The sequence below is a fragment of the Atta cephalotes genome (genome assembly GCF_000143395.1).
Source record: "Atta cephalotes unplaced genomic scaffold scaffold00013, whole genome shotgun sequence".
Classification (NCBI taxonomy): Eukaryota; Metazoa; Arthropoda; class Insecta; order Hymenoptera; family Formicidae; genus Atta; species Atta cephalotes.
The window spans coordinates 5,192,578-5,207,282 of record NW_012130077.1 but is presented as its reverse complement, the minus strand read 5'-3'; the positions used below and the strand labels follow the sequence as shown (position 1 = coordinate 5,207,282).

The 14,705-nt window shown below is 29.7% G+C and overlaps 2 protein-coding genes across 2 annotated transcripts in view; one reads left to right on the top strand and one right to left on the bottom strand.

The window, feature by feature from the left end:
* The window catches only part of LOC105617582 (BTB/POZ domain-containing protein 6-B), a 15,139-nt gene extending 3,401 nt beyond the window's left edge, over positions 1–11,738 (top strand). The window contains exons 2-6 of the mRNA XM_012199139.1: positions 7,137–7,345; positions 9,063–9,235; positions 10,511–10,776; positions 10,899–11,293; positions 11,520–11,738. Of these exons, the coding sequence (XP_012054529.1) occupies positions 7,137–7,345; positions 9,063–9,235; positions 10,511–10,776; positions 10,899–11,293; positions 11,520–11,738 (1,262 nt within the window). The remainder of the gene's footprint in view (positions 1–7,136; positions 7,346–9,062; positions 9,236–10,510; positions 10,777–10,898; positions 11,294–11,519) is intronic.
* A 2,054-nt stretch (positions 11,739–13,792) lies between these two features.
* LOC105617581 (poly(ADP-ribose) glycohydrolase ARH3-like) overlaps positions 13,793–14,705 on the bottom strand; it is a 3,096-nt gene continuing 2,183 nt past the window's right edge. Inside the window, exons 3-5 of the mRNA XM_012199138.1 lie at positions 14,456–14,565; positions 14,159–14,387; positions 13,793–14,015 (exon numbers count right to left, since the gene is read on the bottom strand). Of these exons, the coding sequence (XP_012054528.1) occupies positions 13,821–14,015; positions 14,159–14,387; positions 14,456–14,565 (534 nt within the window). The 3' untranslated portion in view covers positions 13,793–13,820. The remainder of the gene's footprint in view (positions 14,016–14,158; positions 14,388–14,455; positions 14,566–14,705) is intronic.

The window sequence follows — 14,705 nt, the reverse complement described above, 5'->3', positions numbered from 1 at the left end:
ACTCTCTCTACTATATATATATATAGAGAGAGAGAGAGAGAGAGAGAGAGAGAAATACAGAAGATAAATCATTTAAAATGGAATAAGATAAAGATGATTTTATTTTAATTTATTAAGACAAAAGATAAAGTTATAAATCGTTTCATCTAAATAATTTAAAAATAATATCAGTGTAAATAATTATTAAGTAATAAAACAATTTAGGATCTAATTTTAGGATATAAAAAATATATTCATTTTTATCTATAAATCTTTATTTTTTAAAAACAAAAATTTTTCAAATTGTTTTATTTAATATATACAATTTTTTTTTGCTCATCATGTTTAAGTTTTTTACATAAAGATATTTCCTAAGATTGATTTCGTAAAATGTTGTAATCGAATTTACTTTAAATACGTGTCTTGCATTTCTTTTCTCGGAACAATTTATATGCGATAATTTATACTCAAGCATCGTGCAACTTTCCGTGCAACACACACACACACACACACACACACACACACACATATATATATAGAATTAAAAAGGGTTTCAGATTTAAAGGATTCAAAACTTATAAGCTTAACCGAACTGAAAAATACTTGATCAACATAGATTATAGCATCAACTTGTATATAATTAGTAATAGCAAGCACTTTTAAAGATGGCAATTTGGCTTTACATTTGAAAACCGGTCATATATGCGGGTGAACTTGAATAAAAGGGAGATCTTTGTCGCATCTTATCTTCAATTAGCGAACCCTGATGATCGCGCTAGATAATTGCAGTAAGCAGTCTATATTATAGTTGGAATATAATTTCTTTTTGTTGGTTATTCATCGTTGGCGAATCCAGAAATTCGTCAAGAAGGGGCCGCTAGAGCACCGCAAGCGAAATTATTTTTAAGATCGAATATGTAAAGATAAAATATTAAATTATTATTTAAATTATTACATATATTAGATAGAATATGAAAGTACTATTTAAATGTATAATTCATAAAACATTTTATTTTATTTAAATTAACATTGTATTAATATAAAAAAAGATTAATATCTATGTTTTTTATATCTACGAGTTTGTTAAATTAAAAAATACTTTTGAAATATTGAGATTATGATTAAGCATTTCAGAAATATTAAAAATATAAATATATAGCATTTTGTTATATTTTTAAAAAGGAGACTCCATTGTGCGAACGAGAGAGTTCATAGATCCAATGCTATTTACGTCTTACTTGATAATTCTTTGACATAAATTAGCGCAACATTATAAATCAAAAAAGAATTAATGATATAAAATTATCGTTTTTTTTTTTTATTAAGCTCAATATATGTATGCGTGTGTTTTTCAACTTAAACGTAATTCTCTTGTTATTATTAGTTATTTTAAATATTTAATATTTTATTATTGTTTGGAAATTCTAATAGATCAAATGACGTTGATATATGGCATGAGTATGATGGTGGATCTAAAAAAATCTGTAAAATTTTCGACCCTCTTTATCCATTGTGCCAATATATCTTGCTGAAATACGGGCGCGCGTCTCTGCAATAAAAGAATTAATTTTAATTGGATTAAAAGGCCGAGCGGGTACTCGTTCAAGTTAATTATCGTTACTCGCATAGCCGTCAGTTCGCATTAACCCTATGTCGCTGCAGTTACGCTAAATTAAATTGCACCCGCTGCCCCGCGGCTGCATGTTACAGAAAAACAAACTTTTGTCGAATATACATACTTCGTAGAGAGCGATACGAGAGGCTCCTCCCGGGCACATTATAACTTCATGATTAATAATTATGCTTTATTTAATAATTATGCTTTATTTTCCTAGAATTTTTTTTTGTTATTCCCTTTTCTTTTCTTCATTTCCGATAAAAATTCTTTTAAATTATTCTTGCACGTGTCTCACTTGCAAAACCAAACTTCCCCAAATTTTATAAAAATGAATATTCATCGACGTGTTTTCGTCATTACAACCTACTATTGTATATAATGTGCTTCATCCATGATATTTACAACAATTTATGTTAGATATATAACGGGGGGACTCGATCATGTAAATATTATATCATACATATATGCGTATACATACATAATATTCCACGCTTGAATTAATTACATTATATTATGTGAATATGTGCCACTTAAAAATTTTATGAAGAATATTTTCAAGTTATATTTAATTTCTTTTTGTTATAAATATTTATTATAAAATAAATATCAAATAAATTTAGCAAACAATACAAAATATAATATTTATCATATCTCCCATAATTAAAAAAATATTATCTTTATCACACAATGTAAACTAAAAGATATTATCTTTATCGCACAATCGTTCTGAAATTGCAAAATTGGTATAAATATCTTCATTATCAATCGATTATATTACTTTATTTTTGCAATAATAATTTAAGAAATTATATATTGACTGAGTTACAAAATTGATTGGAAATCTTTAGTGCACGTAAACTATAGATTTTCAGCGTTGTCAATCATGGCTCTAAATGATAAGAGAGACAACCTTCATTTGTTAATAAGTCATTTTGTTTTAATAATCTTTTTGTCTTTTATATATAACTTTAAAATCAAGCAATATTCGTACAATTTTTCCTTATAAGTGGCATAACATTTAGTATAGTTAATACGCACAATCAATAATGTTTACGAGCTTTACGAGTACTCGTGATGACCGTTCACAATGAGCCACTCCTCAGCTATAAACACACGCGTACATTGAAATTCTTATAGCGGAGCGATGCTTAATAATAGGATACGCAGTGATGCCCCACTTTGTTATAAATTAGTGTCACGTTAATATGTATCATACCGTGTATCACGTTTATGCGCGATGTGTAATCTGCGAAATGTGAATCTTTATTGATGTAGTTTGGGATACTTGCACTAATTCGCGATGGCAACATTCTGCTCGAACACAATGACTCACGCGTTCGTTCGCATATTTCTAATATAATGATACTTGACGTTTCATCTTTTCTTCTCTTCAAAATTCGGAACATAAATGTTTCTTCCATTGTGCACTCTTGCCGCGAGCGATATTCGTCCGATAACATTAAGTTAATAAAATTTAACATTAGTAAAACCTACATTTTCAAGACACAATTGAAAAGCTGTATATCAGAATTTCTGGTAGGTTGAAATTTGTTATTTAAATAAATTTAAGTTTATATCAGTGAAAAATATAAAAAAGCACATCAGAGCCTACATCAGCTGTTCGAATGTACAGACAACTCTTTATTTTCGTGTGAATGTAACCAAACAAATAAAATAAATGTTTTGACCCTTCAATTCAAGTCCTTATCAATATAAAATATAAAATCAATATAAAATATATAAATTTAAATTCATATATGTATATTTTTACGTTATAGAATAAATCTTTACTTAATGTTATAACGCACGATGCTGGTATCATAATGATTTCACACGGAACTGATGTGCTTGATCACATTTTATTCTAGATTTAAGAATTTTTCATTTAAGAATAAAATAAAACATTCCTTTTTCAACAAATAAATATGATTATTCCTATGTCGGTCCTATATTTTATGATAGATCGAAGAATAATAGCATTGGATTCGGAAATCTTTTCTATGGATGTACACCTATCTCATATTTTTTCATCCGGAGACTGCAACGCGACCTTGCGATTTCGATTCTTCAAACGGATTCATTCACGACCGTTCTGAATATCATTAGTATCTTCCTGTATCGTTGAGAGATCATTCAATCGCAAAATGGTTAACACATAGCAATTATTCATTCGTACCACGACGTCTCGACTGTTAACACCTCTCAATTCCCTGAATGATCGAGAGCGCGCATATCCGCGTTCCTTGCGACAACGGAATCGTCCTAACCGGAAATTTACGAGTGCGAAATAGAGTATAAAAGAGCGCACTTGTTCTCATAATCAAATTATGTCGCATATATGTATATAAATGGCATTGGCATTGATCTTGTCTGATGTTAATTTCGAAAAAGAAGAAAGGATTGTTCTCGATCGAGGTAAAAAATCGTGCGTTATTGATCTGAAAAAATTATTTTAGTAACAAAACTCAACAACAGCAGATATTCTGAAATAAACAATTTTTAAGAAGCAAGCTATTATCCGAAAAAAAATGGTCGATTCGTTCGTTCAACTTTATTATCAAGAAAGCTTTGCACGATCTCGACGATGTCCCTATTAATGCTGCATTCTTCGACACTGGATACGAGTTTCGGAACGGATAAACAAACTTCGGTCTCGGCCTCCAATTCCTACAATGCAGCCCATAGCTTCGAAGTATTGATAAGGCCCCTCTTTACTTTGCGGAGCTGAGCATTCCTGTCGTTTTTGTGGTCCCTCTCTCTCGGTCAATGTTTATAAACAATCGTAGGTGCAGTCGATGAAATGCTAGCACACACATTTACATTAACTGTTTCCTCTGAGAAGATCTGACAATGAGTCATTTATGGATGGAAGTAGGAGATCGATTGATTTGTCAGTATAGTGGGACTTTTCGCTCCGAAAGGGTTGTTCTCTGAATTTCTTGTCAAGTATCTGCGCCTCTTCCGCTTGTGATAAATAAACGAAGTATTTTTCTTTCGGCAACGTTACGTTAATGTCATAATAGTTGGCAAAAAGTTATTTGTTTGAAAAATAAAAAAAGGAGAAAGTTCATCGAAATGAACTTAATCGTAGTCAATCAGTGAATTATCGCATAATGGCATTGTTATTTGATTTTGTTTCTTTTAAAGAACAAAAAAGAAAAGCCTATTGATTCCTATTGATGAGAATTATAAAATTAAAATTTGCAAATTAAGCAATCAATTTTATTACTTATGCATATTTTATATATTCACATAATGTATATTTTTCAATTCAGATAATATTAAACAGAGACACATCTCTTAAACAAGTCTTTGTCAAGTTTAGAGTTACAACTAGTTGCGTATACGAGTTGCTATCAAACGTTCTCTTCACTGTTTTGTCAATAGAGCGGCATCTCACTCGTGTTAATAGTGATCGTCACTCATATTATATTGGTGTCGATGTCATTAGTATACCGTGCATCTTCCACGTTGTGACAGGGCATTAGTACATACGATCGTTAGTAAACTTTATGTTTGTGTTCTGATCCGATAACTTTATTCGTTAGTTTCTTATTGGTACAATGTATGAACGCGCCGATATGTAAGTATATCAGAAAAATTAATTGTCATTCGATTTGATTAAAAAATCATGTTTACGAAATTATCGTTTCATTCAAAATTAATTTTAAAGCTATTTAAAGGTGGATAGAAATTTTCGAGGTTTTTTTACCGCATGGGAATCGTTTTATTTCTATGTTTTCTTATGTAATTTTCTTTGTAGAAATCGAGAAATATGAGCGACGAAGATAAATCTGAAAAAAAAGAAAGCTTATAATAAACAAAGAAAACTTTTTTTAAACAAATTGATTGATATCAAAAATGATTTTTATACAAATAAGAAAAAATAATTTAAATGTAAAAAAATGACACATAACTTTAAGATCCCTTATATACTTCTTTTATTTTCAAGACTTGATGTTTCCCCCTCTTCATTAGCGTCTATTTAGTGTCCTCTCGTATTATTGTTCGACATACCTATATTCCTCATTTGATCTATGACAAGCGTACTAGTAACATCACAAGATACGTCCACCTACGATTTATGTGTAAGTACTTTAATTGATGAAGTTTCCTATTTTAATTTTACAAATTTTAATTTATTGTTATCACTTTGGTAAATCTAGTAATTTAATGGACGACATTTGGACTGTCTCGTCGATGTGATTCAATATTTAATGTTCCAAATTATTATGACCAATCCTTACGCGATGAGTAAATGTTTTTAATTTATATATATTGTCATCAATCTATTATTTAACACATTAGAATCCAATTAAAAATTATTAACTTAATTATTGAGGAGAACTCTAATCGGGGGGGGGGGGAGGGGGGGGGGTTCAAATGTTTAATTGAATTTTTATAACATACGATAAATTTTTAGTAAGTTAGTTATCATTACAGTCTTAAAATTGCAACTATTATCAAATTATTATTATAAAAAGTAATAATCTAGTTACTCTTCCATTCCCTGTATAAAACTAAAAAATTTATATACGTTTATATACGCTATCTACACTAAAAAATCAGTAACTAATTGAAGTAAAATCCTATCTTCCGCAAATACTGCCAAACCCATGTGTGAATTAGATACTGTATGTCTCGTAACATTGGCACGGCAGTCGATGTAAAGTAAACGGTAATGATTGATAAAACGCACAAAAAGTCGAATCTGACAGAGCTGGTTTGAGATAATGTTTCCGTGAATCATGGATAGTGCCATTAAAAATAAAACATTTCCATAAAAAATGCACAATGATTCACTGTTTGCGGTAACTGATAAAGAATAGATTTTTTTAAAAATGCAGTACGGCAATAGATAAAGTGGCATCCTTATCAAAATCATAGTTTTGTTAGCGTTCCGGATTATTGAACCAAAAGAAGGGAGTTTTTGTATATAGTTTTTAGAAAGACTTCCGTTTATTAGGTATAACACTAAAAGTAAATTTTAAAAAGGAGTGCTAACTTTATCCAATATTGATATCGATAATGTATTTGATGTCTTTTGAGACGAGTACTATAGTTCCTAATATTTATAAATTTTTTATTCTTTAAAAATATTTTTTAAAAATTTATAAATATTAGATAACTAATGTATATTACTCGACAAAAGACATCAAATAATGTATTTAAAATTATTCAGTGCTAATATTGGGTATAAAGTTAATACCCCACTTTTTACAATCCACGCTTATTATATATATAATTCTTTAAATTCTTTAAAACTCTTTGGAACTCTTTAAAAATTATTAAGAAATTTTCCTTTTGTTTTATTATAAATATAATCCAAAACTCTTAACAGAACTATGATTTCAAAACGTAAGGGTGAAAACTTTACACTTTCATGGCAATGTGCCATGAGTTAATAAGATAAAAATAATACTAGCATTGTGTTTTTACTTGCAATAGTTCTGTTTCATGAAGAAATTTTAATAATTAAATTATTTTTCTTTACGCGCGTCTTAATGCCTAAATACAATTATATTCATTGTATGTATAGAGGGCAATTCACAATTCTCTTGCATCCAGACTAAGAGTTGGCGTGAAAAATTTCAAGGACTGCAGTGTAAAATCTATTCCAGAATCTTGATTTCATCGTTGACTACGAAGACTTCACACAAGAATCTTGCAGATATGTCTCGAATTCCCCTTATGGAACCTGAGAGTGGTTTGCAAGTCACAGAGGGTCAAAATATCGTGATACTTGAGGTATATTCTAAAGATAAATACCAATTTTTAAATAGAGTTAAATATAATTTTCAGTATAAATTTCATTTACAAGATGTTTTTATTTATATAATTTAGATTAATTAGAAATTTGAGTGTTCGTAAATAAAATGAATTCTATGATACTAGCAAAAAAGTACATTTATATACTTTTATTATTATATATTTGGAACTTGATTAGACGGTGTCGTATTTGGCACTAATTATAGAAAGAATTAGAGGACAAGAGATCTAAAGAGTAGTACGAGAGTAGATTGAAAAGTTTCCGAGCTGACTAAGAAACATTTTTTTTAGTTAAATGAAAACATTTTTGCAGCTAAATGAAACTTTTTCGCAACATAATCCAAGAAAGTAAAACGATGAATGTAATAATTAATTCATACTTCGTACACAGTTCGTACAATTTCGCCATCGCAAATCCGCAATTGCTAATCAATAGTGAGTAAATGCGGCACTCAATGTGCACTCAGCGCTATCTTATACCTAATCTCTCATTAAAATATTGTGCCCGTTCGTATGAGATAATATTAACAGTCTCCACCTACCTGTCTCAAAGTTAATCGACGATTGTCCTCTCCACGATTTGACAATCGATCATTTTATTCGTTATTGCAGTCTTTGGTCATTCTTTGAAATAATCATTATCGAAAATGTTTTGCCACGTTTGAATTCAGTAAACCAAATTTTCACAAATTTTCGTGAAATGAAGAAGCAGCCATACAATAAATCTAATTCAGCTTTAAGTTCCGCAATTTTCTCTTTCAAATAAAGGAATTTTAGCGCGATTTCAATTTCTCTTTCGATTTCTCCATTATTACTTTAGAAGACTATCAAAAACAAACTAATCGTTAAAATGACATCAAATTTAACTCTTTCTGTTTCTTTTAATGTCATCTTTTGGACAAGTATTGAAATTTGAAATCTTGCTCTTTTTTTATCAGATCGGAAATTTTTTAATGTACCGTATATCGAGGAGGACAGAGAATAAAGAAGGAAGATTAAATAAAAATTAAAGATTGCGTAAAGATAACAAATAAGAATTTAGCGGCGAGGTGTAGGTATAAATAAAAGTTAGAAAATTAATAGAAATAGAAGAAAGAGAATTAAAATTGTTTAGAATAAAAAAAAGCAGAGTAAAGATAAGTAAAGATATATTGAAAATAGATAAGATAGGAATAACGAGAAAGTATTGTATGCCGAGATTGATATATTAGGATTAGATTTAAAAATAGACAATATAGAGAATGGATGGATGTGTGAGAATAAAGAAAGGAGTGTGAATCTCCTTCTTGATTTATAAATGCTGAAGGAAATAAGGATTCTTTTTCTATTATTATATATATTTTTGAAATTGCGTTTAGTATATATAGCGCCTATATGTGTGTGTGTGAGTGTGTGTGTATGTGTGTGAGTGTGTGTGTATGTGTGTGTGTGTGTGTGTGCACAAATATACATATATATAATAAGTTTTATTTTAATATGTACTGTATTATGTTCTATATTTAATAATCCTTTTTTTTTAATTAAAAAGATCTAAAAATATAGGATTATTTTTCTTTACAAAAAAATATTAGTACTATATAATATATAAAGAACTTTAGTACTTGCTAACATGAAATTTATTTGGAATTACATACTATCATACATACTATCATTCATATACAAATACGCTGTAATAATAATTGTAACAAATTATTAGGCTGGATTACCTGGCGATTCGTGGATATATTCCGTCGAGAGGGAACGATTGGCCAGAAGGTCAGAATGGTGTCGGGCAATGCTTACTGGTTCGTTCGCTCCTCCATTGACAGATTCGCCACCGTTATTGCGATTGGAATATGTTGACAAGCGAGCATTTGATCACTTTCTCAAGTAAGTATTAATGTTTCAAAAGTACAATTCTCTTCTTATTAAAAGAAAATAATCTTTAAAAATACGGAAACCGAAAGATATATCAGATAAAATTTTTCATATAAGAATTTACATATTTAAATATACAGTTTATATAGATACATATAAATTTTATATATATATATATAAAACATGTTCATCATATGTTTTTTTCATCTTGTATATTTTCTGTTCGCATGTATAAGAACAATAATAATAAGAAGAAAAAATAAAAATAATTATAAGGAATTAATTTTTTGCATTGTCTCTTATAAAAAATAAAGAAATAAAAAAATTTATAAGAGAAGGTCAGATGGTATCGAACATTAAAAATTTTTTTGAGATTTTATTTTCTTGAATAGCGAAAATTAAATATACAACAAGCTTATCTTTACAAGACTTTCTTAGTTTATCCGCTATGTGCTCCTGAAATTTTGACATTTAAATTCTGGACACTCTGTACATACACAATATGAAACATTATTCTTATAACAAAACATTTCTTTAATTGTATTTTTATAAAAATAAAAAAACAGCCGAGTTAAGTTTAAGTGTCATTATATTTTCTTGTTTTTGTAAATTAGTACTATCGGAAATAGAAAATATAAAATAAAAAAAACATTTTATTTTTTTATAATTTTCATTATTATTAGTTTTCATTATTGTATAGTTTTTAATGTTATCTCCTGTTTTGGTTCAATAATTTTTAATTTATCTCCTAATGTACCTAAAAGAATATTTCTTATTTGCCTTTCTTATTCTCATTTCCTTATTTCTTACTTTCTTAACAGGTATTATCACACTTTCTTTTTTCCATTTACCTCGTATCTTCCTCACATTTACTAAAACAGTCATCAGAAACTAAGGCCAATATTCACAATCGATTTTTATATTTGAGATATATAAGAATAATTAATTTTTATATTTGTCTTAAATACAATCTTAAGATGTCATAAGCTTTAATACCGCCCGTCATATCTTATTGTTATTCAAATGCACAACAAAAAAACAACGTATAAAATGAGCAGCTTTAAAACAAAAAAAATTTTTAATCCACAATTTTAAGAATAATTAATATATGTTTATACGTTTTTAATATTTTTTTATCGAATATGAGCGTTCAAAAATGAAATTCTGAAAATATAAACAGCAATGCTGAGAAACGCAATAGAATCATATATAGATAGGAGAATAATTCTCTTTTTTAAACTTCATAACATACATATTTTGTTTCTATCGATTCATTTTGTTATATAGATATCTTCATGACGAGCCCGTCAATTTTATATCAGTATCAACGGCCAGGGTTACGCTCGATGCAGCTCATCAGTATCTTTGTCCTGGACTCGCGCGACTCGCCGTAGTGTATCTTGAGAAGCATCTTACACCATCGACCGTGCTCGAAATTTATCAGGGTCTTGGACTTTATGCGAACGAGCTACGGGAAGGTGATTCAGATTTTGACAGATCGTCAAATTTGCCATCGACACCATCACCGCCTGGAGATGATGCCAGTATAATAGGTGCGCCATTGATCTCTTTGGAAACAATTTTGCGGCTGCGTAGATGAATAAAAATGAAATGATTGGTACTAAAGTATTTGAACGGTACGGAAAAATTGATTCATAATTCATTCACATTGCAGCTGCTATGTGCACCGATCTTCTGCTCAAGTGCTTGACTGTAATCGATTCGAATCCAGTAAAGGTGCTGCATCAGGAATATTTTGAAGAGCTCAGTGCCCAGGAAGTCGCCCAGTTAGCACATCGCGACACTCTGAATATCACTAGCGAGTCTATCCTCTTCAATGCGTTAGATAGATGGGCCGCAGCCGAGTGTAGAAGACAAGGCGTCGAACCTCTGCCAGTTAACAAGAGAGCCGTGCTCTCGGATGACGTCTGCTTCAGTGTGCGATATCTTCTTATGAATGACCGAGAATTCGTCAGCGGTCCTATGGCGAGTGGTATCTTGACTAACGAGGAATGTGTTCATATCGTTTCTAAAATACTCAGACATCCTGAGGATCCGAAAAATGAGAGCGTAAGCATGCGTATTTCTAATCGAGCGAAAATTTCTTCATTATTCTATCTGTCTAAACTTCTAAAACTATTATGTAAAGATATCAATCAAATTTTCATTTTGTGTGCCTGTTATTGTGTTTCGTATTTTATGTCCGATTAATTTCACATTTAATAATAATATTGATCGTAGAAGATAATAAAGCTGGAAGATAATAAACAGAAAATTTTCTTTTATAAATTTATAGATTCGGAGCAGCGCAGCGGTCCATCCATCTAGGTTGTCCAATGCGCCTAGGATCGCATATAAAGGCGAGAATCAGGATTGCAACATGTTAAGGCCGGGTAAAAAAGAACGACAAGACAATCGAAAAAATAGAAGAAGAGAGTGTGCTAGTCAAGGACATAGAGCATGCGCTAGAATAGGAAATTGTCTTGTACGAATTTTAGCTTGCGTCTTTGATTAAACTGCACCATAGAATCATAATCGCAGAACTTCCAAATTTTTTCGAAAAGGTATTCGGTTGTCTTTCTGCATCATTTTATTTTTCGATTACAAATTCTGCCTGAGAATTCAAGATATGAAATAATGCATATTAAAAAGCCTAAAGAATATCTAATGATCGTCTAAAAAATAACAATATACACGCATGGTTTATCTACATGATGATCAAGTCAAATCCCCAAAAGATATTCAGTATAACTGCATAATTAAATAGAATTTATAAATTGTAGATACTTAGATGCTGCTTAATATTTTTACGAATGCGAAAAGACACAAATAATTTCTATCATTGTCGAAATATTAAACGTATCATGCGGTGACGTCAGCTAGTTGAAATTTATATACATAGGTAATATTTTTGAAGATAATAGAGAGACTGAAATACTGAAATGAACGTTTTTTTAACATTTTTAGAGAGTATTTACATCTCCGACGAATTTTTATCGACGAGACTATTTCAAAGTAATGAAGAAATCGCGCATGAAAATTGAGAACATGTTTTATGCCACTTCCATTATTATTATTATAAAATAATATTTTGTTGTTTTGTTATATATATATTTGGGAAGATATTTTATCTTCTCGCAATTTTGCGCAAGATCTGTTGCTATTACAACAGTAGGCTTTCGCTACAGTTGTTAGACGAAGTAAAGACGCTATTACGAGATTATGCATTTATCAATGTATTTTACATATTTTACAAAGAAATGAAACTTTAAAATTTTTATTTGATCGTCGGAGAAAAAACTTTATTTATATGCATATGAATTATTAATGGTTCAACTATAACGTACCTTCTTCATAAGCGCCTTTCCCAAACATTTCTTATAATTAAAATGTTCGAGAGTATTGTCTATGTTATTCTAAATACGAGACCTATTGAGTGTTATTATGACGTCTTCGTTGTGTTCATATTTGTTGTTCAGAGTATATTACAATCTTTAAATTAATTATTTGTATTTTGCGTAGTACGTAGAGCTGCGGCTGAAAATCCAAGAGTTGACGTTCAAGGATATATAATATTATTTTATAAGTCGGATTTAGAGTTATTTATCTATCTGATACCTCCAATTGATTTTTGAAAATTTTATCTTTCTTATTTATTTAGAGTCTCTTTTTGAGAGTATCTAAATGTCTATCTGTTTCGCAATGAATACAAATGTGATCATAAGTTGGATACTTTAGGGAAAAAGTTTCTGAAATTAACTTATATGTGCGATAAAAATATGACGTTATTAAAAAAACAAAAATTATTTTATATTGATGATCAATTGGTAAATTTTTATTTTTACTTCGTATAAGACATCGTTTATAATATCATTGCCATATACAATTATTTTTTAAATTGGATTATTGACGTACGCGTACAACAAACTTATAACAGTGTGCTTCGATAGAGTTACAGACTGATCATGCGGCCATACTTATATTTAAAATCTCTGTGATTGATGAGAGAACAGAATCGATTGAAGCGAAAGAATTCAAACGGTTTTTGACAAGTCTCTCCCCTCCCCATTATTTACTTACGATATTATTTTCTACTTTTATTGTAAGTCTAATTCAAGTGCGATTATATAAGTAATGTAAGTTCAACTTTGTAGCAAACAATAGTATTACGATAAATCATGAATACTAGTCATACGGATTTATTTTCCAAATAACTCAGTTACCAGATGTATTCTTTATTTCTTATATATAAAAAATAAAATATGTTAATAACACGTAGACAAAAGAGAATGTGAAATACATAAAATAACACAATATAAAATAATAAAATGTTATAATTATAAATTGATATTTAGTATGAAATATGTCATCTATGTAGAGAGAGAAAGAGAGAGAGAGAGAGAGAGAGAGAATTGTTGGATGAAACCTATAAAGAAATAATGTTAATAAAATAAAAAAAATATTGAATATGCAATCTCCTGCACTAATAAAATTGTTTAGTAATTAATTATAGTTGTCAATAATAATATACTTAAGTTAAAAACCGTTTCAATAAAAATTTTCCCATGATTTTTCATATAATATTTATACACACTTTTTAAATATACATTATTTGTTTATTTATCTCATTGGATGTTGCTATATCCAGCAATTTATCGGCTATTTCTTGAAATCGTTCCCATTCTTCACAATGCGATAAGAGCAGTAAGCTGAACTTTTCGTAGCCATAGAAAGCACCTGCTATTGCACCGGCCATACTAGCAATCGTGTCCGTATCGCCCCCTAAAGAAATCTATAAAATAATAACAAAGACACGGTAATGTAAACAGCATTTTTAAATATTTTGCTATACATATAAAATTGAAAATAATTATTTAATCTATTATATAAGTTTCGCTACGAAAAATATCATTTAATAACTTAAGATTAACTTACGGCATATTGAATTACTCTTCTGAGAGGATTATCAGTTCGTATCTTTTTTATGCGTCTCTGTGCTTTCAGAAAGCAGAAAATCGCAGTAGGAACTGATTCTAAAGCTCTGACATTAACACCCAGTTCTTCAGCTACTCGTTGTTCATTAGGAGATATAATAGCGTTAAGATCATCTCCATCCTCAGAAAGTAGATTCTTTACTATGTTTAGTCGTTCTTTATATAGTTCGCTATGATTTACACGCTATAATTGATATCTGTCTAAATGTAATAATATATAACATAACATAAAATGTACCTTGTATCTCCTTCAATTTTGTCCATTTTATTTATGAGATCGTCAACAAAATTGGAAATGTTCAATTCTTCACTGGGATTTAAATGTAAACTTTGTTGAATTGCTATAGCCTGTGATAATAATGGACTTTTATAACAGATATTTATTGATAAAAATATATATGTATACACACACACACACACACACACACACACACACACACACACACACACACACACACACACACACACACACACACACACACACACAC